At 40.9% G+C, this 23449-nt stretch overlaps 1 protein-coding gene across 2 annotated transcripts in view; it reads left to right on the forward strand.

The window, feature by feature from the left end:
- The first annotated feature begins 1231 nt into the window (after nucleotides 1–1231).
- The window catches only part of Ube2q2 (ubiquitin conjugating enzyme E2 Q2), a 57085-nt gene continuing 34867 nt past the window's right edge, over nucleotides 1232–23449 (forward strand). Inside the window, exons 1-3 of one of the 2 annotated variants that reach the window (XM_085688779.2) lie at nucleotides 1232–1564; nucleotides 14539–14640; nucleotides 19562–19666. In XM_085688779.2, the coding sequence (XP_085544905.1) occupies nucleotides 1370–1564; nucleotides 14539–14640; nucleotides 19562–19666 (402 nt within the window). In that variant the 5' untranslated portion in view covers nucleotides 1232–1369. The remainder of the gene's footprint in view (nucleotides 1565–14538; nucleotides 14641–19561; nucleotides 19667–23449) is intronic. The other variant, XM_085688780.2, reaches the window with a different exon arrangement.

Here is a 23449-nt window from a genome sequence, read left to right on the forward strand (position 1 = left end):
ATTTCAAGATGGTGACAGCAGGGCATTAAACTAGGCCCGGGGGCCTTACTAAGCTAGGAGCCCTGGGTACTGTATAGGTTACATGCCCAGGAAGCTGGTCCTATCTCTGGAACACAAGACTACATTTATATGTGCCTTCCCAATTACATGGTATTCCTTTAGACTGCAATGTAGTCTTTCTTCTCTTAGTGAGGGCACCTCGAATGTGCCAGGAACTGTGTCAAGCATGGGGATTCTGGATAAGAGCGAGTATTCACTAAATGACACTGGTGTTACTAGGCTCTCTCCATCCTGGGAATGCTGCTCTGCATTAGATTTCAGTATAAGCAAGTGACAAGCAACAAACAGAAACAAGTTAACGTAGTGACGAGATACAGGGTATCTACATGGCTCCTTTAGCTTGATCGGTCTGGAAGGATCAGTTTGACACATTTGAGCTGCGACTTCAACAAACGGGCCAGCCCATGCAGCACAGCAGGAACTCAGGACGCCGAGTCTCTGTGTCAGCGTGAGCACAGAAAGACTGAAATAATGAAGCAGAAGCACGCAGGCTCCATCATCATCATCATCTCTGGCAAACGGGAGCGAAGGAGGGAGCACAAGTGGGGCGAGAAGGACCTTTCAGGAGCCACACTTAGAAAAGTGGTGGGTGGCTCAGCGCTGAGCGAGAGCAGCAGAGGTGAAGCAGCGAGGCGTGCAAGCATCCCTCCTCTCCCCATCCTGGCCGCGCCCAGCCCAGGTGAGTGGGTGGCCCGCGGACAACCACGCGGAGGAGCCACCTCCAGGGGCCAGCGCGCTTCCTGCTGGAGCCGACGTGGCCGGCGCGACAGGCCGCGCACGTGTCTGGCCGGAGGCCCGGGCGCAGAGGCGCGCGGGGGCTTCAGGCTCGTCCGCCAGCGTGTGGTGCCGCCGGCCCAGATCCTCCGGGCTGCGGGTGCCGGGCGCAGGAGCCCCGCCGCGGCGCGGAAGGGGGCTGGGTCATGAGAGGAGGGGGCGGGCGGGAGCGCGCACGGAGCTGGCGGGAGCGCGCCGGGGCGGGGGCAGCCCTCTCGCAGGCGGCGGCGGGGGCGGCGTCGCTGTTGCCCTTTTAAGCCGCGGGGCCACCGCCTCCTGCGGGTGGAGTCGGTTACAAAGGCAGGAGCCGACCCCGGCTCCCGCACGCCCGTCCGCTCGCTCGCCGGTTCGCCCGCCGAGGCCTCGCGCTCCTCGCCATTTTCCAGCCGCGCTCGGACGCGGGTCGCGGCGGCGGGGGAGAGGCGGAGCCGCGAGAGCGCGGCCCGGGCCGGCCCCGCGGGGCGGTCGCGGCCGTGACGGCGGCTCCCGGCCCCGGCTCCCTTTCCTCACCCCTCCCGCCGGAGATGAGGGGAAGATGTCCGTGTCAGGGCTCAAGGCCGAGCTGAAGTTCCTGGCGTCCATCTTCGACAAGAACCACGAGCGATTCCGCATCGTCAGCTGGAAGCTGGACGAGCTGCACTGCCAGTTCCTGGTGCCGCCGCCGCCGCCGCCGCCGGGCAGCCCGCACTCGCCGCCGCCGCCGCCGCTCACACTCCACTGCAACATCACGGTGAGGCGCCGGGCCGCAGCCCCTCGGGGCCGGGCGAGGGCGGACGGGGGGCGCCGCAGTCCCGGGACAAAGGGCGCCTGCCCCGGAGACCCCCGGCGCCCCGGGCGCGGCCGGTTGGCGGCTGGGCCCCGGGCCCGGTCGGGAGCTCGGGGCTGCCTGGCCGGGAGGCGGCGGAGGCGCGTCTCGGCTCTGCGCGGGCCGGCTTGGCGCTGTTGGCCCCTCGCGGCCCCCGTCGGGCCCCGAGGTCGCCATGGCCGCCCGTAGCCGGCCTGCTCTGGGGACCGCGGCGCGTCGGTGGGCTCCGGTTGGCAGTCCAGGTGGAGAGGCGCTCAGGTCTTTTTTAGCTCATTTCCCCGTCAGGCTTCAAACCCCTCGTCCTTGCTTGTTGGACCAGTTTTTTTTTGTTTCTGTGTTGGTCTCTGAGGACAGAGCCAAAAGCTTTTGCATTTAAGGAAAAAGTTTAGGACGCAGTCCCGGGGATGGTGTGAACCATCGTGTAGCTCTGACCTGGCTCTGCGCTAAGGCGTTTCGGAAAAGCTCATGGAACCTTCCACGCGGCAGGTGGTGTGGCGAGTGTGCGAGCTGTCCCACTTGTGCGGAAGCTTGGACATTACCAGGAGGGGAAAGGAGATGCTTTCCAGTTTACTACCCGGAAAGAATCAGGTTGGAATAGAAAGCTGGAGAGACACGTGGAAACTTCTTTCTATTTTAGCGTAAAGCTCATTAGAAACACTCAGCTTGGTGAAATATCGAATTTTCAGTGAACTCCCTCCCCCATCGAAGTGTATCATGAGGCAGGCTATTTATTGTTGACTTGACGTTATGTGCAGAATATATTGTATTACAACAGGGTGGAAGTTTAAATATGACTAAGATTCCTTCTGTTGATTCAATACCTAACTCCCAAGTGTGGGAGTTTGCAAAGGCCTTGGCGTTATGCTAATTGACCTTAACATAGTTACCAGATTCTACAGGAAAACGTGGATACTGTTTGTACTGTTAGCTATTGTTATGCCCGAAAAACCAAAAAACTGCCTCAGTGTGCTTTAGTGAGGAGAGAATGCACTTTCTGAATATCTGGTTATGTTGTGGGTATTGGTGTTTGAGAACTTGGCAAACCAGTGCCTACTTGGAGAACTCACACTTCTTGGAGAGTTTTATATAACCATGACAACTACTGCGGTGTTATGAACTCTAAAGGGAGCATCTAATTTTGAGTAGGGAGCTGTGCCTACTAATTTTTTTGACAACTTGGCAAAGGTAGAGCCCTAGGGGAACCTCAGTGGAGAGAAATACCTCCTTAAGATTGACCCGTAGACAAGCCTATGGGGGCATTTTCTTCATTAATGATTGACGAGGAAGGGCCCAGACCATTGTGATGGTGCTGTTCCTGGACAGGTGGTCCTGTAATGTATTAAACGAAGTGATCAAGCCACAGAGCCAGTAAGAAGTGCTCCTCCTCCATGACTTCTGCTTCAGTTCCTGTTTGAGTTCCTGCTCCGACTTCCCTCAGTGAAGGCCCCTTCCCCGGCAAGTTGTTTTATCCCAGCAACAGACACCCTTAGACAGGAACTGAAGGTGTGCCTCAGGAAGCTTGGAGGAGCTGGACAGGTGAGTCCAAACTCGGAAGGCTAGAGAAAAGGTGTTCCAGACAGAGGAAATTCCACCCGGATGAGACACTGAAGCTTGAGAGGGTTGAGATCTTAGGAGTGGACAGTTAATGCACAGACTTGAGAAACCCAGGGTTGTAGGCTGGTGAAGATTTCCCAAACATGGAAGGTAGACAGTAGTAGTCACTGTGAAGTAAGTGGCTAAGTAGATTGGCCTGAACAGTTGGAGGGTATTATTCAGGTAGAAGTTGAAGGTATGACCAGGAAAAGGTACAACTGATCTAAATGATAGGGTACTAAATTTTGTAGACTGGGGAGCCACACCTTCATTCTGGTAAGTTGAGAAAATATGTCTGCTTTCAGAACTTTTAATAGTGGTGTGATGTTAGAAAATACATGAATGTGTGGTTTTATATATTCCAGTGGATGTTGGCAGATGCTCTTGGCATGCTGGCATTTACTACCATGGGTACAGGGATGCTAGTGTTGTGTAATGTTGGGCAGTTTGCCATGTCAAAGCATTATCTGACCTAAAATGCCAGCAGCATCCCATGGAGAACCATTTTGGAGGCATATAGGACAGAGAAAGGATAATGATGACTTGGATTAGGCAGTTGCAATGGAAATGAAGACTCAGATACTAGGTGAAAGGATGCAGTGGTATGTATTGGTACTAGTGCAACGTTGTTGACCAGCTAGTGAGTAATGAGCAGACGTTACCAGAAGACAATTACAAATTCTCAATAGGAGTGTATGTTAACTTCACTATGGAAAACTAACAAACACCCAGAGCTAAACAGAGACATTGTGTACCCAGGCTCGCTTATTTATGTGTACTCCAATCTTATATCATGGTGTACTCCTGTTGGATTAATTTGAAGTGTGCTTCGGACATACTTTTTTTTTTTCTGTTAACATTTTGGAATGTGCTTATAAAAGGTATACTTTTAAAATAGTGTTTTGATAATCTATGGGACCTGCTTATTTAGTTTTTTTTCTTGCTCAGAAGAGAAATAGCAAGTAAAAATGTGGGTGGAATTTAAATACAAGGACCCTGTGTACTAGGTTGGTGATTTGTTATTTTGTAAAAAGTTGTAGGTCCTGAGTGTAGTGAGTTTGACCCATTCTTTTAACTTTCCTTCTTTAGATAGCAGGAGTATTTATTGAGCACTCTACACACCAGGTCACCAAGCTACCAAAAGGCATCCTTGTGCAGTTTCTGTGATGTTTAGTTGATGACATCTCACTTTTATATACTTATGTACACTTTCTGAATACTCCTCTGAGGACACTGTGCCCACTTTTGCTCCTAACGTTCTGATCAGCTGTTCTTCCTCTTGTAGAATGTGCTCCTGACTCCTGCCTTGTACTCTTCCCAGTCTGCCTGTTCCATGGTTGATTGCCCCTCAAGACTCTTTGTGGGTCATGCGCAGTTCATGGTAACATTTCCCGTTCCTCCCTTTAGGTTTTATTTCTGCTTTATGGTTTCTCATGTTCTCTCATAGTTCTGATTAAAATATCCTTTCTCCAAGCTAGTTTTTAATGGTGTCAGGAGAATATTGTGTAATTATAATTTTGTGCTTTATTTTTTTCTTCCCATTCATACTTGTGTTATTGACTATAGCCGCTGAGGACTGAACCTAGGGCCTTGCACTTGCTAGGCAAACTCTCTACCACTGAGCCAAATCCCCAACCCCTGACCACTGTTCTAATTATATTGTGTTTTAGAAGAGAATTTTTCCTATCTTGAAAGCTAACTGCTAAGAATTTTATCAGAAAGAGTGAGAACATCAGAAAGTATCATAGGTAGTAGTACACAAATGCTTAAGATGTCACTGAGGACTTGATAGGAAATCTGTAATTTGGCTACATATGAAGAATAGTGTCAGAAGTAAAAACTCAGGTGTTTTCCTTTCTAGTCCATGGAAATTGGGCTGTTTTGTCTTCTTTCCCCCGTCATGTTTTATAAATTTGTCCTGCTCTTGAATATGAACCTCAAGGAGTCTTTATTTCATTTCTGTGAACTCATGAAAGGTTATCTGTTATATAAACTTAGGTATTGTTTTTTCCATTTCAGTTAACAGGCTTGGTTGTCAGTCAGTACTAATACCCAGTTGTTATAATCATACTCAAAGCAAAGCAGCTTCTTTAATAGCCTGTATGACTGTTTTGGGAGTTGGGATATGGCTTTCTTTTAGTCTTTTAAAAAATTACTTAAGCTGGCAGTTCCATTATGTTTTTTTGAAGTAAAGGGATGTTGAGATAGGGTCTCCCTATATTGCCTTGACTGGCTTGAAACTTGCTATGTAGACCAAGCTGGGCCTGAAACTTCATACCTGCCTTTAGAGTGCTGGGGTCATGGATAACTGTGTCTGGTTCCATTGCTTCTTGTATAGACTCATTGGAATTTTAGGAGTAAGAGTATGAGTGTGTATGTGTTCATGTGGGTACATGTGTTTGTGGATACAGGTGGAGGCCAGAAATCAGCTTTGGGTGTTTTTGTTTTGTTTTGTTTTTTGGAGCTCTCTACCTTCTTTGAGACAAGGTTCTTCTTTGGGGGCTCACCAATTAGTTAAGTGGCTAGCCAGTGGGCTCCAAGGCTCCATCTATCGTTACATCTTTGGTGCTGTGCTTAATAGAAAATGTCCCTGCCCCCCCCCCCCTTAACATGGATTCTGGAAATCAAACTCAGGTCTTCATGCTTGTGTGGCAGGTACTTTATAGTCTGAGCCATCTCCCCAGTCCCTGTAATGTGTGCGTGTATGTAGGTCAGAGGACAATCTTGGTTTTTGGTTCTTCTTGCCTTCTGCCTTTTAGAGGCAGAGTCTTATTGTTTGCTGCTTCACTGGGTACACCAGTATATAGGCATATTCTCCTGTTTCCACCTCCCATTTCGCCAGATTAATGCTGGCTTGGATTATATAGGCAAGGTGCTACCTAGTTTTGGGGTCTAAACTCCGGTGGTCAGACATACATGACAAGCAGTTTTACCTACTGAGCCATCTTGCTGAGAAAGTTTTTCACTATTGTGAGGCTGGATAGTTGGCCTAGATAGTTGGCTTATGAGCCCAACTTGTTTCTGTCTCCCCAGCCCTGGGGTTATACAAATGTACCACCACATCTGTCTAGCTTTATGTGCATTCTGAGAATCAAATTCAGGCTGTCATGCTTTTGTTGCAAACTATCAACTGAGCTGTCCATCCTCCTCCACCTCCTTTTTAAGAGTCTTATTCACCATAGTTCAGACTGGCCTTGAACTTGCTTTGTAAATGAAACTCCTCTCTGTGTGCATGCTGTACCACACACCCAGCAGCAGCTGGAGACTCTTGGGAGTAAACTGCTGTTTCAGAGTTAAAAAAAAAAATATCTCCCACAGGAAGTAGATTAGTTGGTATAAAATTGAAATTTTATTCTTTATATTACTTGTATACATAGATTGGTGTTTCTTCATGAATGATTGTCAGGCTAGTTTTGGTGAATAATTTTTGTTTAGCTAATTTTTTTCATTATTGCTAAAAGTCTCTCCCCCAACAGCAAGCTACTAAATTAACAAATGTTAGCTGTGAATCTGGGAGGGAGAGGTTACTTAATTTTTAGGATCTTAAATCATTTCATTTATTGTGTTTGTCCATAAAACAGTCTCTTTTTGCTCTGGAATATTATTGGAAAGCTTCTTCTCGACAGTACTGTACTATACCATACAAATGAGAAAGTGATAACCACTATTTTAAAAATACTTTGAGCTGGATAGCTCAGGGGTAGAGTACTCCATCTTGCCGAGCATATGCAAGACCCTGAGTTCAAGACCAAGCTACGAAGAAAGGATGGACATAAATTATCTGCTTTGTAAAATCTTTTCATGGGAAATAAGGCAATGCTGTTAACTTCATGTTTTGTTTTTCTGGTCTTTATAAAGATAAAAAGTAGTTGAGTCAAACTTACATGAAGGAAATAATGAACAAAATGACTGCAGAGTCTGAGAGTCTTTGGCTTGTTCTCTCACAGCGGATTGCCTTTCCCACTGAATTTGTAGAGAAGCTGCTGGAGATACCAGAGCTGTCGTGTTAAGCTCCTGAATGGTACTTTGAGACCAGAAAGAGTCATTGTTTTCATTTGCTTGACCAGCTAATAATATAGGATCAGATTCCTTGTGCTTATCTGGCTTCTCCATCTCTGTTTTTATGCACTTTCTTGAGAGAAATGAAATTATGGAGAGGTTGGGTTTCCTTTTTGTGAATGATGGTATATACCTTGGTAACCTTTTTTTAAATTTTTATTTATTTATTTATTTTTTGTGTCTGTAGTATGGGAGTGTTGAGCTTAGACCTGGAAAGGGGTAGTGTTAGGTAAGGTGTAGAGATTGCATGGAAATAGATATTGCTAAATATAAAACATTACTGGAGAGAAACATAACAAGGCTTCCCCCTTGACCCTCAAGGCTTTTGTACTAGAAGTCTCTAATTGCTTCTAAAGATAATTATGTAAAACAGTGCCTAATCAGAACTGCTGAAATCATCCAGAGAATTTGCAGCACAGTTGATTTCAGATCATCTCCATTATTTTATTTGCCTCAGTTCACTTAGGAAGATGTTCTGAGTAGCTGTGGTTTGTTCTCTACTTTGGATATTGAAGCAGTTTTTAGAACATGATGCAGTTTATGCTGAAAGTTGTTTCCAGTGGTGGATATTTTGTAACATGGTAAACAAAACATTGTTATTGTGAGAAATTTAGAAACCAGAGAAATCAGAACTGGGGGGAAAAAAACAAAAAAACCACCTCTCTAATTTTAGCACCCATTGCTCTGAATTTTGGTGTCGTATCTTTCTGATTATCTTTTCCCTCAGTGTTATGTGCTGATTTTTTAAATTTTTTTTGAGTCAAGGTCTCTCTGTGTAGCCCTGGAACTCTGTTTAGACCAGATGGCCTCAAATTCACAGAGATCTCCACCTCTGCCTCTTGAATTTGCAGTTAAAGGTATATATACTATCATACCTGACTACTATTTTGAAAAATAGTAAACGAGATTGTTTTGTGACATTTTTCTCACTTAGCAAACTGGATTTGCTAAACAAAACTGGATTTGTTTCCTGAAGTCCTTCTCCAGTGTCTCCTCTTCTGTGATATTGACAGAATCATCTAATGAATTCTGTCTCCTAGTATTGGACATGCAGGTGGTGGCTTCTTCTCTCCCCCCTCCCCCATTTTAAGTAATGCTCTGAGCATCAGTAGATGGAATCCTTGTATATATAGGCAATATCTTTGGAAATTTTCCTAGAGGTGGTTGCTTGTAATTGTTGTTGCTGATTTGGTTTCTGAAGGTAGAACAAATTATATTGTACTGTATAGAAACTTTTTTTTCCAGCTACCAGCTTTTAGTTATCAGATTGGTAAAACTGTTAGCATTGGATAAGGACTGAACATCACCACAGTCATGACAGTCACCACAGACATAACTACATGTCATGACAAACATAGTTATCTACAGCCCTCTGGGAAGAAATTTGACCTTGTGAATTCTCTCATTTAGGGCAAGGTGAATACTGATTACCCCAGGCTAGCCAGAATTATACCTGTGACCCCAGTTGTCCCAGAAAAAGATTTTTAGTCTGAGAGAAGACACAGATTTTCGTGGCTTTCCCACCTGACCAGCTCACATCAGTGGGAGTGGCTAGATTGCGTTCTGGCTAGTTTTATGTCGACTTGGCACAGACTAGAGATATCTGAGGAGAGAACCTCAGTTGAGAAAATGCCTCCATATATATGTACGCACGCTTGTAGAGCATTTTCTCAGTGATTGATTGTGGGAGGCTCCAGACCATTGTGGGTGGTGCCATCCCTGGGCTAATGGTTCTGTGTTCTGTAAGAAAGCAGATTGAGCAAGCCAGTAAGCAGCACCCCTCCATGGCCTCTGCATCAACTCCTGCTCCCAGGTTTTCTGCCCTGTTTGAATTCCTGCTTTGACTTCCTTCAGTGGACTGTGACTCAGAATATGTAATCCAAATAAACCCTTCCTCCCCAAGTTGATTTTTGTACTGCTGTTTCATCACAGCAGTAATAACGCTAACTAAGACAGAGTGCTAGAGTTCTTTGGCTAGACCTTGTGTCAAGGGAGGGAGTTAGCAAAGCCTGTCCCAGTGGAACATGTAGGTTAATGGAGAATGGAGAAAAGGATATGCTTCTTCCAAGGAGGAAAGGATTGATGAAGGATAAGGGATTTGGCAGGAGAGAAGGTGGGAAGCAACAGTTCTCAATATTTTGGGGGTCAGGACTTAGTTAAACTCATTTTTATCAGTTATACTTTTGGTATTTATCATTAGAAATTATTAAAACATTAACAACTAAAACCAGTCTTACATACTGCAGGTTTCTTTGGTGCATGTTCTGTCTTTGTTTCTACATTTAGTTTGTTTGAATTTTTAAAAATATACTTTATTAATTGTATTTTATGTGTATGTTTTGTCTCTATGTATGCCTGTGTATCATGTGCATGTCTGGTGCCTGAAGAGCCAGAAGAGAGTGTTATATTTCCTGGAACTGGAGTTAGAGATGGTTATGAACCACTCTGTGGGTGGTAGGAATTGAACCCAGATCCTGGAAGAACAGCCATGCTCTTAACCTCTGAGCCATCTCTCCAGTCCAGTTTTTTCATGCTTTAATTGAAGTAATGTGAACAAAACTCAACCTCAGATACCTGGTTGGAAAAGAAATATTTTAATAGCAATAGCCTCTTTAAATAATTGGGATCTCTATTCATATTCTGGGAACGAAACCTAGGGCCTCAAGCATGCTAAGCAAGTGTTATTACCACTGAGCAGTTTTCCCACCTTGTGAATATTTGTTTGTGTGTGTGTGTGTGTGTGTGTGTGTGTGTGAGATACTTCACAAAAACTTGATCTTATTCTTGCATGCTATTATAGTATCATTCATTGATCATTGGGAAAATATTTGATTGACATATCTTCTAGATATTGATAAGTTTCACTATACAATCTAATCTCACCACCAGTCTCTTCATAATACTCTGTGAAACTTCTAGCTTACACTGGTGGGTAAGTGTCTCAGGGTTTGAGTGTTTTTCTCTAAAGTTTGACTTTGCTGTTGAGAAAATGTACCATCCTTTGTTTTGGAAGTGACAGGCTATCTCTTATTTTTGAGAAGACATCTTCCCAAAAGCCAAGTTGGAATAAGCCTTGCACCGTCATCTTTTCAAGTAAAAGTATCTGCTCATGTCAGTTCATGTCAGATGAGTCACACATGCCTACTCAAGTGTCGTCCGGGGTGCTCGGGTCTACTCCTGTTTCATTACACAATAGTAAAGGTATAGAAGATGTAATGATATCACTCTCACTGCTTCGTCACAGGCGTTCTGAAGTAAAACCTGATCTTTTCACAGCTTCGTCTGTGTAAGTACTAGCAGTGCAAGATTCCAGCCCACTGGAGTTAGGACTTCGCTTGTGCAAAGGTAGTGGCAGTTTTACCTCTGCTGAATTTCTTGTGCCCTAGTGAAAATTGAGTAGAATAAAAAAGACCATCAATGGTGTAGTCTTCTTGTAGTGAGGGGTCTAAGGCCTCTGAGAAACACTGAAATGAGTGCTTAGACTTGCTGCCCAGCCTGTCTTTTCATGTATAGGATTTAAAATACAACTGCTCAGGGGAACTGATCTCTCTCTAAATATTTTTAATGTGGTGTGGGTATTTCACTCTACATCAGTAGCTCATATGCTTATTCATTTGGACATTTACTAGATAAACACTAATCTATACAGTGAACTTGTAGATCTATTTTTAGTTTTTAAAAGCTAAAGAAAATACAAAAACCAAGCAGTAAAAATGGTCTAGATGCTATATTCCCAAACTAGGCGGAAGAATGTGAAATTACACTACTCAGTAAGTGCCTTTCTTTAAGAACAGGATTAATTCTGAAGATACTTTACCTTTTAGCCTGTGAAGAGATTTGGAGCCAATAAAAAATGAATGAGAGCCAGGTGGTGGTGGCTCACACCTTTAATCCCAACACTGAGGAGGCAGAGTTGTAGGCAGATCTCTGTGAGTTCGAGGCCAGCCTGGTCTTCAAAAGCTAGTTCCAGGACAGACTCCAAAGCTACAGAGAAGCCCTGTCTTGAAAAACCAAAGTTGTGTGTGTGAGGGGGAGGGGGACAGAAAGAAATGAATGAGAACACAAAAATAAACCAGCCATTGCTGGGCGTACATGTAGCTACCACTACTGACCACTAATTTCAGTAGTTTTTTTTTTTTTTTCCTAGGATTTGGTAAAATGCTTTAAAAATTTTTAGTTTTTGTGCTGTTAGTTCTGTTATAATGAGGTCATAGTTCCTATATAGTGCTAAAGAACTATTTGTGTAATACAGTTTTCTACCACAAAAGTGTATTCAGTAGCTAGTATCCACCAATAATGTATTTTCCCAGAGTCCCAGTAGAAAACAGTACAAAGGAGAAAAAAAAAATGTCTGTTAGTGGATTAAAGGATGTAATGCTTCCTTCATTAACTCACTTAAAAAAACTTAGGACTGTCTAAAACAGTGACATATGCTTTTCTACCATTAGCTTAAAAAAACAATTCAATTTCTGCATATATATTAAGCCATAATATATATGCGTGGAAATTTACAAAACTTAGAAATCATAAGCTCTTTCAAAAGACAGTTTACACATCAGGATCCTTGGTTTAAACGGTGTTAACTCTTGTTACTGTTTCAAAAGACACACACATATGTGCATATATGTGGAAACCCAAGACAGATACTGATAATTATCCTTGGTCATTCTTGCATTTTACTAGTTGAGGCAGGGTCGTCCATCAATAGAAACCAAAAAAAAAAAAAAAAGAAACTTAAAATTAAAAAAAATAGTAGTAGCATTTCTCAGTAGTACTTTGTGTGCTAGGATATTAGAATTTTATTATTTGATTAGCAATAGATGTATTTCTTTCTAACAAACTTAGAATTTTGTTTTTCTTAATTTATTTTATGTGTATAAGTGTTCTGCCTGCATGTATGTTTGTGTACCAGGTATGTAATGCCTGCAAAGTCAGAAGAGCGTTAGATCTCCTAGAACTGGCGTTACTGGTGGTTGTGAGCACTGAATCTGGGTCTCCTGGAAGAGCAGTCAGTTTTCTTAACTGCTGAGCCAGTTAGACCTTTGGGGAAAAAAGGAGCGTGTGTTTGCTTGCATGAGTATACCATACGTGTTCAGGAGCCTGTAGAAGCCAGAAGGTGTTGGGTTCCTTGGAACTGGAATTGCAGCTGACTGTGAACTGCCTTGTGGGTGCTGGGAACTGCAGCAAGTGCTCTTTAACCTCGGAACCATGGCTTCAGCCTCCTAAGTTTAGAGTCTTTAGACAACAAACTTTACTCAGTTTCTGTGGATCAGTATCTGTGCACCATTTTCTTGGTTCTCTGGCCTGTGCTCTTTCCTGGTGCAGGAACATGGTGGTGGAGGCTACAGTGATCAGAAGGCCGGAAAGGTCATAATTGTTGGCAGGATTCTTCTCATAAACTGTTGGCTTAATCTGTCGACTTTGGTTTCATTCTTAGAGCTCTTTTTCATTTTCTTGTGGCTCAGAACTCTCCATGGGGTAGCTCACCAGGATTAATTGCAAGACTGGGAGATAAGCAAGGCAAGAGTTGTATTTTTGTAACTTGATTTCAAAAGTAATATTGGTACTTTTGCTGTATTTAGAAATGAGTGACTAAGTCCAAGGAAGGGGACTTTTACAGGGGTGTGAATACAAAGAGGTAAGAATTAATTGGGGCCTACCTGCTGTCTAAAGGCTACCTGATAGAGTGTTTGAGAATACCATTGATGATGTCCACGAATAAATGTCAAATGTCTATTAAAATGGCTAACTCAGAAGCCCACTTCTGTGGCAGGTGAAATCTGAATGAGGATTGTGGCAGCCCTGTGCTGCTGTTCACTCTGCTTCTAACACCTGCTTTATTTAGAAAGCAATCTTTAATGCTGATGGAGTTCAGTGGTAGAGCATGAACCTAGGCGTGGCTTTATATTTGATCCTCAACCCCCCAGAAACAAAAGAGGTAGGAGAAACTATCAGCATCAAGAAAAGGGTTAGGCAAGATCAGATGAAGGTAATCTTAATTTAATATGTCAGTTTGTTATAAAATTGTATTCTGAAGCCACCCTGTAATCCTAGCACTTAGGAAGCTGAGGTAGAGGGATGGTCAAATTTGAGTTTACATATTAAGACCTGGCTTCAGAAAACAAAAGGAAAAACCAAAGAAATAAACTACATTCTCAGTTACAGTCTAAGAAGGGATGGAAAAAATAAATGGAGTAAATTCCACCTTTAGATTTCATTTTCTTTATTTTTAATTATGTGTTTGTGGTATGTGTGGAGGTGGAGTGGTGGTATATGCACATGAGTACAAGTGTTTGAGGAGTCTAGAGGTGCCATATCCTCTGGAGCTGGAGTTACAGGCAGTTGTGAGCCACCTGACATGGGTGCTGGGTATTGAACTTAGGTCCCCTGGAATGAGTAGTACATGATCTTAACCACAGAACCATCTCTCCAGCTCACCCCCACCTCCCTTTTTGAGACAGGGATTCTGTGTTTATCCAGAATGGCCTCAAACTCATGGCCCCTAAGGTTTCCATTCCCAAGCCTGGCACAGTGTAATACATTTTATACTGGTGGAGGAAAAAGAAAACCTCCAAGTGGGTTCTGTAATTACACTACTTAGAAGGTCAGAACACTGTGAGTAGAGCGTCTTGAAAAGTAGTGTTTAGAGCATTTGTGAAGATTTGGAGATGTGTATTCCTTGTATTTATTTTAAAAATTCAGAACTAGATATCTAGATAAAATCTATAGCATTATTAAAATGTAAAAGGTACTGTTCAAATGTATAGACTGAATTTTAAAGTTGGGATTTCTTTTTAACTTGCCTTTTCACTTTGAGAAATTATTGTGATTTCATGTTTTCAAGCCCTGGAAAAAAGGTGAAAGCTAGAGAATTCAGGTCAGGATAGACCTGCTATTGCAAGTCTTCCGTGGTGCTTGGATACGTTTTCTCCTCTTTGATAAAAGGAACACTTAAGGTATATTTGATTTTTAGTCATTCTGCTCATTTGGTAAAGCTCTGTTGTCTGATTTTAAACTTACAAATTGTATAACATGGACTAGGCAAGATTAAACTGTTAAACTTAGCAACTTTAATTTTTAAACTGCACAGAGGAGTTTGGTCTCTCCACATGAATTTCAGTGTTGCCTTTCTTCCTTTGATGCATTTTGTGTGGATCATAATCTCCTTGTGTTTAGTGGTGTGCTTTTAACTGCATATCTGGGCTGGTCTGTTTGTAAGTGTGTTTCACCTGTTGTCTCGATAACAGGAATCTTACCCATCTTCTTCACCAATATGGTTTGTGGACTCTGATGACCCAAATCTGACATCAGTTCTGGAACGCCTAGAAGACACTAAGAACAACAATTTGGTAAGGAGATGAACCAGTCTTTCCTTTTTTCCTTCTCATGGTCTTATAATAGAAATTAAGTATTAAGAGGTAATATGATAAAAGTTTATCAAATTAAACTTTACTTCATTTATTTCCTTTTCCTGATATTTTCCATTCCTTCTTAGATCGTGACACAAGTTGTTACAGCATATTTAATAATTATAATTTTAGGTACAGCTTTTGAAGTCCATTTCCCTCTTTCCATAGATACAGTTCCTTTTTACATTAGGAATTGAGGTTCTTTTTTCCTTCATTCTAAAAGTTAAAGTAGACATTTTTGATAGACTGTGTGACTGTGAAGGGAGGTCATGAGAGAATGGCATCATTTAGTGTTAGGAGTTCCTTTGCTGACAGGGCTCACGAGTCTGCAGTAAAAGCCAAATTTACTGAAGAAAGCTTTGTTTGTTTGTTTTTGTTTGTCCACCTGTCCACACATTCCAAGACCCCTATTAAAAATCTAGGTCTGTGAGTAACTCTGAGCTCTATATAAACAAGTTTTCTTCAGTACATGGAACACTAAGAGATTAGTAGTAGCCAGTAGTAAAGTAGAACAGTGATATCAGGCTCCATGTTAAAAAGAACTTTAAAGGTTGTCTACTTCCAGTTAGTGTATGTGGACCTTGATTATTACCCCTGGAAAACTGAAATTGTAGAATGCTTGTCTGGGAGTAAAGGGAACAGCTGTGTAAAGAGATTTATCTTTTGGGGCTGGAGAGAAGGCTCAGGAGTGTAGAGCACTTCCTGCTCTTGCAGAGGAGCTGAGGTCAGCTCCCAGCACCCAAGTTGGGCAGTTTACACCAACTTGTAACTTTAGCTCCAGGGGATCTGATGCTTTCTGGTCTCCATAGGCATTGTACTCAGGTGTACAACACACACACACACACACACACACACACACAAATCTTGTAAAAAGTATCCTTTTTTTAAATTAAAAATGCTTATTTACTCTTTTTAAATTTGAAAGTTACCCATTGTGAGAAAACTAATAAGTTGTAGACAAGCAAAAAGAGAACATTTAACGTTCCTATAATTTTCTACCTAATATAACCACCATTGACACAATAAATATTTTTCTACCAGTTTTTTCTTTGCTAGCAAAATACATATACTATTTCATATGTCTTTAAATAGTTGGGGTCATAGTTTGTAGTCTTACATCTCCTTTCAAGTTACTTTATTTTTCCATTAAATCCTTATGATAAAATAATTGTTCTTTGTAGATACCGTGTTTTTTTAAATACCCCTCTCAGACCCCTGTAAAGAGAACAGCTAGAGAAAAGCAACTAAATTGTTTTCTTGAAGTGTATTTTATAAAAATATATATTTTTCCAAATGTTGCTAATTACCAGATAAAATGCAATGTTATTTTATTGATGATTACAATAAAAACTAAACACCTAGAGAATAAACTTAAATGTTGGGAGACTTACATAAAGAAAACTACAAATTTTTGCCCAGCAGAATGTAACGACTTAGATATTATGCTCCTGGATGGGAAGACAGATGTCTGAGATGTTAAAAATGTCATTTACCTCCGTGTATTTATATTTATAAATCTAATGCAATATCACTAAAAATTACTTATTTATTTTGACTTTTAAAGACAGGATCTTGCTGTGTATTTCTGGCTGGCCTGGAACTTGGAATCTTCTTGCCTCAGCCTTTCCAATATTGGGATTACTATGTGTCACTATGTGTAACAAAACCAACAGATTTGTTTGTGGTGTTGACAGAATGACTCTAAGAATAAATAATAAAATACAAAATTTAGAAAGGTAAAAGATTTGTCCAAACAGATACTAAATGAAATAAAATATTGAATATATTGGAACTAGACCATCAGACAATAGAAGTTCAGAAACAGTCATGCAAATGAGAATTTCGAATAAGTAAAGCTGATATTTTAACTCAAGAAAGAAAGATCATTCTATAGATAGTTAGGAAGTTAGACTCATTAACTCTTTAACTTGTCAAAATAAATTAGAGATGATTTAAATTTGTTCTTAAAATTCGGAACACTGTGGCTATTGAAATGGCTTAGCAGGTGAAGGCACTTGCCTACAAGATTGAGAATCTGAGTTCAGTCTCTGAGTCCCATATAGTAGGAGAGAAGTTGTCCTCTGATCCCCACACATGTGTTGTGCACATGTCGTTCATCCCCTGTAACCTCCATAAGTGTAAAAAGTTCAGGAAAAAGAATGAAGAGCCTAAGTTTGAAAAGTTTTAAAAGAGTTTAAATCTTAAGAGCCATGAAAGTAGGAGGTAAGTTAGAAAAGCCAGGCAGGTACGTGTTGACATCTCCAGCAGAGGTGTTGGGAAAGACAGACAGACATAGCCCCCCTATTCCTCAGATTGCTTCTGAGCTAGGCCTGGTGGAGTTAAGGCATGGAGATTGCAAGTTCAAGGCCAAACTGGTCAACCAGTTGAGATCCTGTCTCAAAAGTAAGAAGATGGTTGAAACTATAACTCAGTGGGAAAATGCTCACCTACCTTGTACAGGATCCAAGGCATAATCCCTGGTACTATCAAAAAAACAAACTTGTCAAGTTAACTGGAACAGGACTTAACATCGGACCTAATTATAGAAAGTAAATACTGAAGGAAAAAGCAACACATTTCACTCATGGCCTCTGCCAGTTTCTCATAACCTGGTTTCTAGAGAGAGGAGTTGTTTTGTTTTGTTTTGACTTTTAATTTACTTACTAGAGTCTAGACTCTGCTATTTTATGGACACTTATTTATTACTTGTTCAATTCAGTGGCTCCTTTTTTTTTAATTATCCAAATTGATTTTTCTGTGGTTGAAATATTCATCTTGAACATGTATTACTTAATGCCAACCGATAAAGAATTTGTTAAATTTAAAAAGGTGACATATAGTTAAATACTCCACTGTAGTAACAAGGAGTGCAACCAGTCTTTCCCCATAGTACACATAGGACATTCCAAGACACAACAAGTAAAAATCAAGGCATAAAATATTGAGTAATTGTCCTCTTTTGTATACAGTGTTGTAAAGTACATATTAGTGCTGGCTTTCTCTGTGCCTACTCCTTCCTTCCCATAATTGTAGGAAGCTGTTAACAGAACACAGAAAAATATTTTAAGGATATTGATTGGCTTCTCTGAAGCTCTGTGATAGGGGATGTGTATTCAAAGACAAATGTGTTTGTCCTGAGCAAATTGCTAACCTAGTGGGGACTTCTATGAGACCACCATTCCCTGGCTCTATTTCTTATTATCTTGTCTTGGTCTCCTGAGATGCTCTTCCTTGGTATGTCTCTTTACTATCTTTTTATTCTGTGCTTTCTCTGTGCAAGCTCTTTTACTCTCATTACTTAAGTCATACTTTATTATTGCAGGGATTCCTAAATCTGTAGCTCTAGCCAAAATTTGTCTTCAGAGTTTGAAATCCATACACTTCCATATATAGATCCTCTGTGTCCAGGGGATCTTGCTTGGATGTGCTATGGGATGTGAATATCAGTTTACGTTAGTCTCCATCAGCCCGTCATGCTTTCCCTCACTCATTCTCTTTGTAGAAATGAAATAATGATACTGGTCATCTGTGCCTGGCCCTGGGAACTTTCGTTCCCCTAACCATAAACTCTCTAGTAAGTACCAAAGACTTGTCCATCTACCCTCTAAGTATTTAGTCCCTCCCTATGATCTTAGTTTCTTCCACAGTCCCTGAAGAGGAGGAAAGTGTTAAAAATTAAACTTCCTGGAAGATGAACACCCTGTTTTTCCTGTTGCTTGGTATGATGCCATCACACTGCTGCCGCCTACAGTACTCCTGCAGGATCCTGTGTCAGGATCCGAGGTCAGGGCTTGTCCTGCTCACCCTGTCTCATCTCATTATGTACTTAAACACATTCTAGCTTACTGGATGGAGAGCAAATCACAGTGGTGGGCCCTTTACTTCCCTTCAAGCATGAGGACATTTGTTTGGTCAGATTTAGTGTTTAGCCTTCCTCATGTCCACTTGGTCCTTATCCACTTTGGAAAGGCTTGCTCTTTGCTGGGTTTAACCCATTCTAATCCCGTTTCTGTTTTCTTAGTCCTCCATAGACCTGCTTCTTCCTCATATCTTTTCTTGGTCAGAGACACTGAGCTGTCCAGTGTAGTAAGCTCCTATCTAAATCAAAGTATTGCTCATCTTCTATGTTGGGAAAAAGCCCTTAATAATAAAAAGTATGTCTACACACAGTTTGCCTTATTTACTTCCTTAAAGTATATATACCTACAAAATTTAAAATGGAAATTTAAAGAGCTGATATTAGTTTTTCTAATGATTTCTTTTCTTTTGGAGAATGTTAATTTTAATTTTAATTTACTCCTTACTGTCTGTCCTGAGACAGTCTTTATTTCCTTGTTTTGCAGATGGGGAGACTAAAGCCAGGAGCTTAGGTATACAAGGTTATTTATTTCAGGGCTCAATCTCCTAGGTCACACTTGTCTTTATAATTTTAAACAAATATCACTGTTGCATATCTAATTTCATAATCCACATGCAACATTTCCTTTAGGTTTTTTATAGTTTTTTTATAGTCTTATGAATGCATTAATGTTCTCTTGTCTAAAGCTGCAAGTTTCCGGGATGTTAGCAACTAGACACTAGACAATGTCTGAATCTTCTTTCTGTGCCTTTTTGTTGGTGTTATTTTCTAGTTACCATGTTGTAAGGACATACTAAGCTGTAGTAACTCTTTAAGAATAGTGATTTTCTTATACCAGCCGCTCTAAAATGTGTAAAAGACTGTTACTCCATCCGTAGGCTGCAGCTGAGCAGGAACACATTTTCATTTCCTTCTGGATTGATTAACAGTAGTTGTAGCATTGTTCAATGTCTTCTAAGGGCTCTTTAACATAATGCTTATTTACTGAAATGTGTTTTGTAGCTTCGTCAGCAATTGAAGTGGTTGATATGTGAACTCTGCAGATTATATAACCTCCCTAAGCACCTGGATGTTGAGATGCTAGATCAACCACTACCCACGGGTCAGGTAAAGTAAACATTCTCTAGTGTTGAGCTGAAATCAATTGTCTTAATCACAAATTAACTAGGATGATTCAAAATTATTATACAACCTATTTGGAAGTTAGTTTTGTGTCCTTAGTAAATTGCTTTAGGTACTAAAACAGCCTTTTCATTTCTTGGAGTTGCTTGTATTTTACTGTGACAGGTGAGCACTTGCTCCCAGACCCCACTAATTTGGTTTCTGTTAAAATTTCTGATTTCTGTGTTTCTTCTTTGATTGTTTGCTTGTCAGTTACCTTCCCTTGACATACCATGTCCATAAGTCTGTTTGTGCTTCTTAAGGTCTAATGCAAAGGTACCTCTCCTAAGCAATGAAAATTTCCACCAATTGAGCAGTCACTCATGACTTCTAGACTTATCTGTTTAGCTAACAGTTACTGACTTTTTATTATAATAAGTCAGGATTTAGCTCTTATATTACCTACCTACCCAGTGCTTCCAAAACATTGTTTAGTTATGAACGATCAGTTTGCCATCAGGACATTGGTGTTTTCTGTTAGGGCATTTCCTTACCTGTGACCATGTTTTGTTTCTCAGTGTCTTTTATAATAATACTTCTTAGCTTCTAAAGTTACATTCTCTTTCTATGGTTTTCTCTCTTTGGAGCCATTGGCTCTTCTGTATTAGTTCTTATGAGCCATTCTCTGGGCTGACTGTACAGTTGTCACCTTGAGATCTTTCTTGTAAACTCTCCTAGAGTGAATCCATTGATTCCTGGATCTCATGTCATCTCTATTGGCTTTCCCTCTCTTGTTTGTCTCTTATTACATTGTCAGATAAGAGCCAAAATATGAAGGAATGGCTTATTTTCTGAGTTAGCGTTTGGAAAATCTGGTTCAGAGTTGGGGTTTCAGAACAAGCCCACACTGGTCTTGAATCTTGGTTCTGCTTACTAGCTCAAGTTCTTGGGTTCTTGAGCCAGTCTCCTAATCACTCTGATCATTTCTCATTTGCAAAAAGTAGTTTTTTAATAGTAGTTTGGCAGCACTGTGGGATATTCTGGAAATAAGTGGTCACTGAAGTACATGAGAATTGTCTGGGACATCCTTAGTATTAACTGCCGCTATGTTCTCTTTTTACTCAATGTTTGAATTCATACATCTAGGATGGAAATTTTGCTTCAGAATTTCAAAAGTGTGCTGTTACCGTCTTGCCAGTGTTGCTGCTGAGGCTGATGCCATCCGGAATCTTACTTATGCATGCCTTTTTCTCTGGAAGCTTCAGGGAATTTGTGCTTTCTTTGGTGTAATGAAATATTACAATGGTGTCTTTAACTTTGGGTCTTTTTTCTTTCATTGTGCTAGGCATTAGTAAGGACATTCCTTTTCAGATTTGAGTCTCGATCTTTTTATCTATTTTTGTACGTTAACTTTACTTTTCCATCTTGATTATTTGGAATTTACTGATTGGACTTTTAAATTTTCGTTTTCATTTTTTGGAGACAAGGTCTCATGTAGTTCAGGCTGGCCTCAAAAAGCCATATGTAACCGAGGCTAATGACCCTCTTGTGTCTGCACCTTCAATGCTAGAATTACAGACTTGTGCCACCATGCCTGGCTACTTTTAGATTTTAGATCTCTTGGTTTGAGTCTTTAACATCTTTTGTATTCTTTTTGTTAATTTTATTATATTTTTATTTGTGTGTGCATGTTGTGTGTGTATTGGTGCACACATTACAGGAGTTGTTTCTCTGTCCATCATCGTCCCAGGGCTCAACCCCATGTGCTTAGGTTTGCCGTCAGATACTTTTATTCACGGAGCCATTTCACTTTCTCTTATAAAATCTTGCTGTTCTTTCAACTTTTACTATTTTACATGGATAAATAGTAACTTTTAAGGTTTTAAAAAAATAAACGCTTTTATGTGTATGAATGTTTGCCCACATATATGTATGTGCACCATATGTGTGTAGTACCTGTAGAAAACAGAAAAACCTGTTGGATCCACTGGAAATGGAATTACAGGTGGTTGTGAGCTCCCATGTGGGCACTGGGAATCAAACCCTAGCCTTCTGCAAGAGCAGCAAGTTCTCTTAACCACTGAACCACCTCTTTAACCCCTCAGTTTTGTTTTTATTATATATCTCTGTTTACCGCATTTTTTCAAAGTTGGGATGGTTTTGAGGTGGATATGGTGGCACAAGTTTAGAACCTCAGCACTCAGGAGGCTGAGGCAGAGTGAATGCGTGATGAGGCCAAGCTAACCTACAGATGAAGACCCTGTCTCAAAAAGCAAAAACGGGCTGGGTATGGTGGTGCACATCTTTAATCCCATGGGGCATTTGGGAAGCAGAGACAGGCAAATTTCTTGCATTTGAGGCCAGTCGGGACTACACAATGAGACTTTGTCTCAAAAAATTAAAGCAAAACAAAACCTTAATGCCTTAAAACAGTAATTCTTGCTATTGGGTGGATTATCAAGGCTTAGCTGGCTTTATTTGGCAATTATTACACACGTTTAGCACAGTATGGCTATAGACAACTAGAGTGATCTTTATCCCCGAGCTGCACTCAGGTGTCTTTTTATCTATACCCCCCACTCCTTGTATATCTGGCATCTTTGGCATTTATTCACATGGTTTCTTTCTGTACATGGCATCATTCTTGATGACCTCTTCAGAAGGCTTCTGTTTCTTCAGAGGTCCTTCAGAACTCTCCAAGAACACAAGAGTGGGCGTTGCTGCACATTCTTAAGGCTTCAACCTGGAACAGATCCAGCGGTCTGTGAGTTAAAGCAAGTCTCAGACCAGCCCCAGTTCTCTGTGGGCTGGGATACCACAGGCTTTGAATGCCAGGGGAGTGATTCTTCTCCAGTTTCTGAATGTGCGCCTGAGATCAGGAGCTTCTGATTACCCCTTCTTCATAGCAGTCTGTATTTGTTGTCTAGGTGTGATAGATTCATGAAACTGTGTGTTTTGACACTTTGAGCCTCTCTATTTTCTATTTACTATTTTCTATTTATTTGTTTCTACTTATGTATTTTCTCAGTTTAATCATGTCTTGTTTTATACATTGTAAAGCCTGTCCTCAAATATTTTTGTATTCCTTGTTTGCTCATTCACATTTTAATTGCTTTTTACATACTTTTCTTTTGTACCAGATGAATGGTTTGGCACACCTTATAGTCAAGACCTTATAGTAATATGCTGATTCTCAGCCACTCTTCCCCCTACTTTCCTACTTCTTAGTACTGAGTGCACTTTTGTCTGACAGATAAATCTTCACAGGTTCTGCTTAAGGAGGTGGAGGTGGAAATGCTTTGTATGTGAGTCTGTAGGCTTCCATCCTGCTTGCTGTTCCTGTTGCGGTGTATGTGGTATCTTCTTCAGGGGGCTTTACAGATGTTCTTTTGTCATTGCTGTCCCCTGACCTGCAGCTTCACTGTGAACTTCATTGATTAGTTCCTGTTTGCAGTCATCTAACAGCTCCTGGTAGACCCATTCCCTTTTTTTATATTTTGTATTTATACAATGTTTATTCTTTTGTAATTTAGTGGTGCCTAAGAGATGATTAGAAAAGGTTTTAATTTTGTATCTGTTCAACTTTTATTTTCTAGAGTGTCTGTGGTTTAATTTTTTACCTACAATATATCCTGGACTTGAAGTCTGCCTTGTTTCTCCTGATTGTATGTAGGAAGCTAATGGAGATATCTAAGATTATTTGTGAATTATGTAACAAAATGCCTTGATTTTGAATCATCTTTGCATTTTTCTAGTAAACATTTCTAGGATAGATATGGTAATTTTTTC

Source organism: Myodes glareolus, chromosome 4 (genome assembly GCF_982192425.1).
Source record: "Myodes glareolus chromosome 4, mMyoGla1.1, whole genome shotgun sequence".
In the NCBI taxonomy this organism is placed as follows: Eukaryota; Metazoa; Chordata; class Mammalia; order Rodentia; family Cricetidae; genus Myodes; species Myodes glareolus.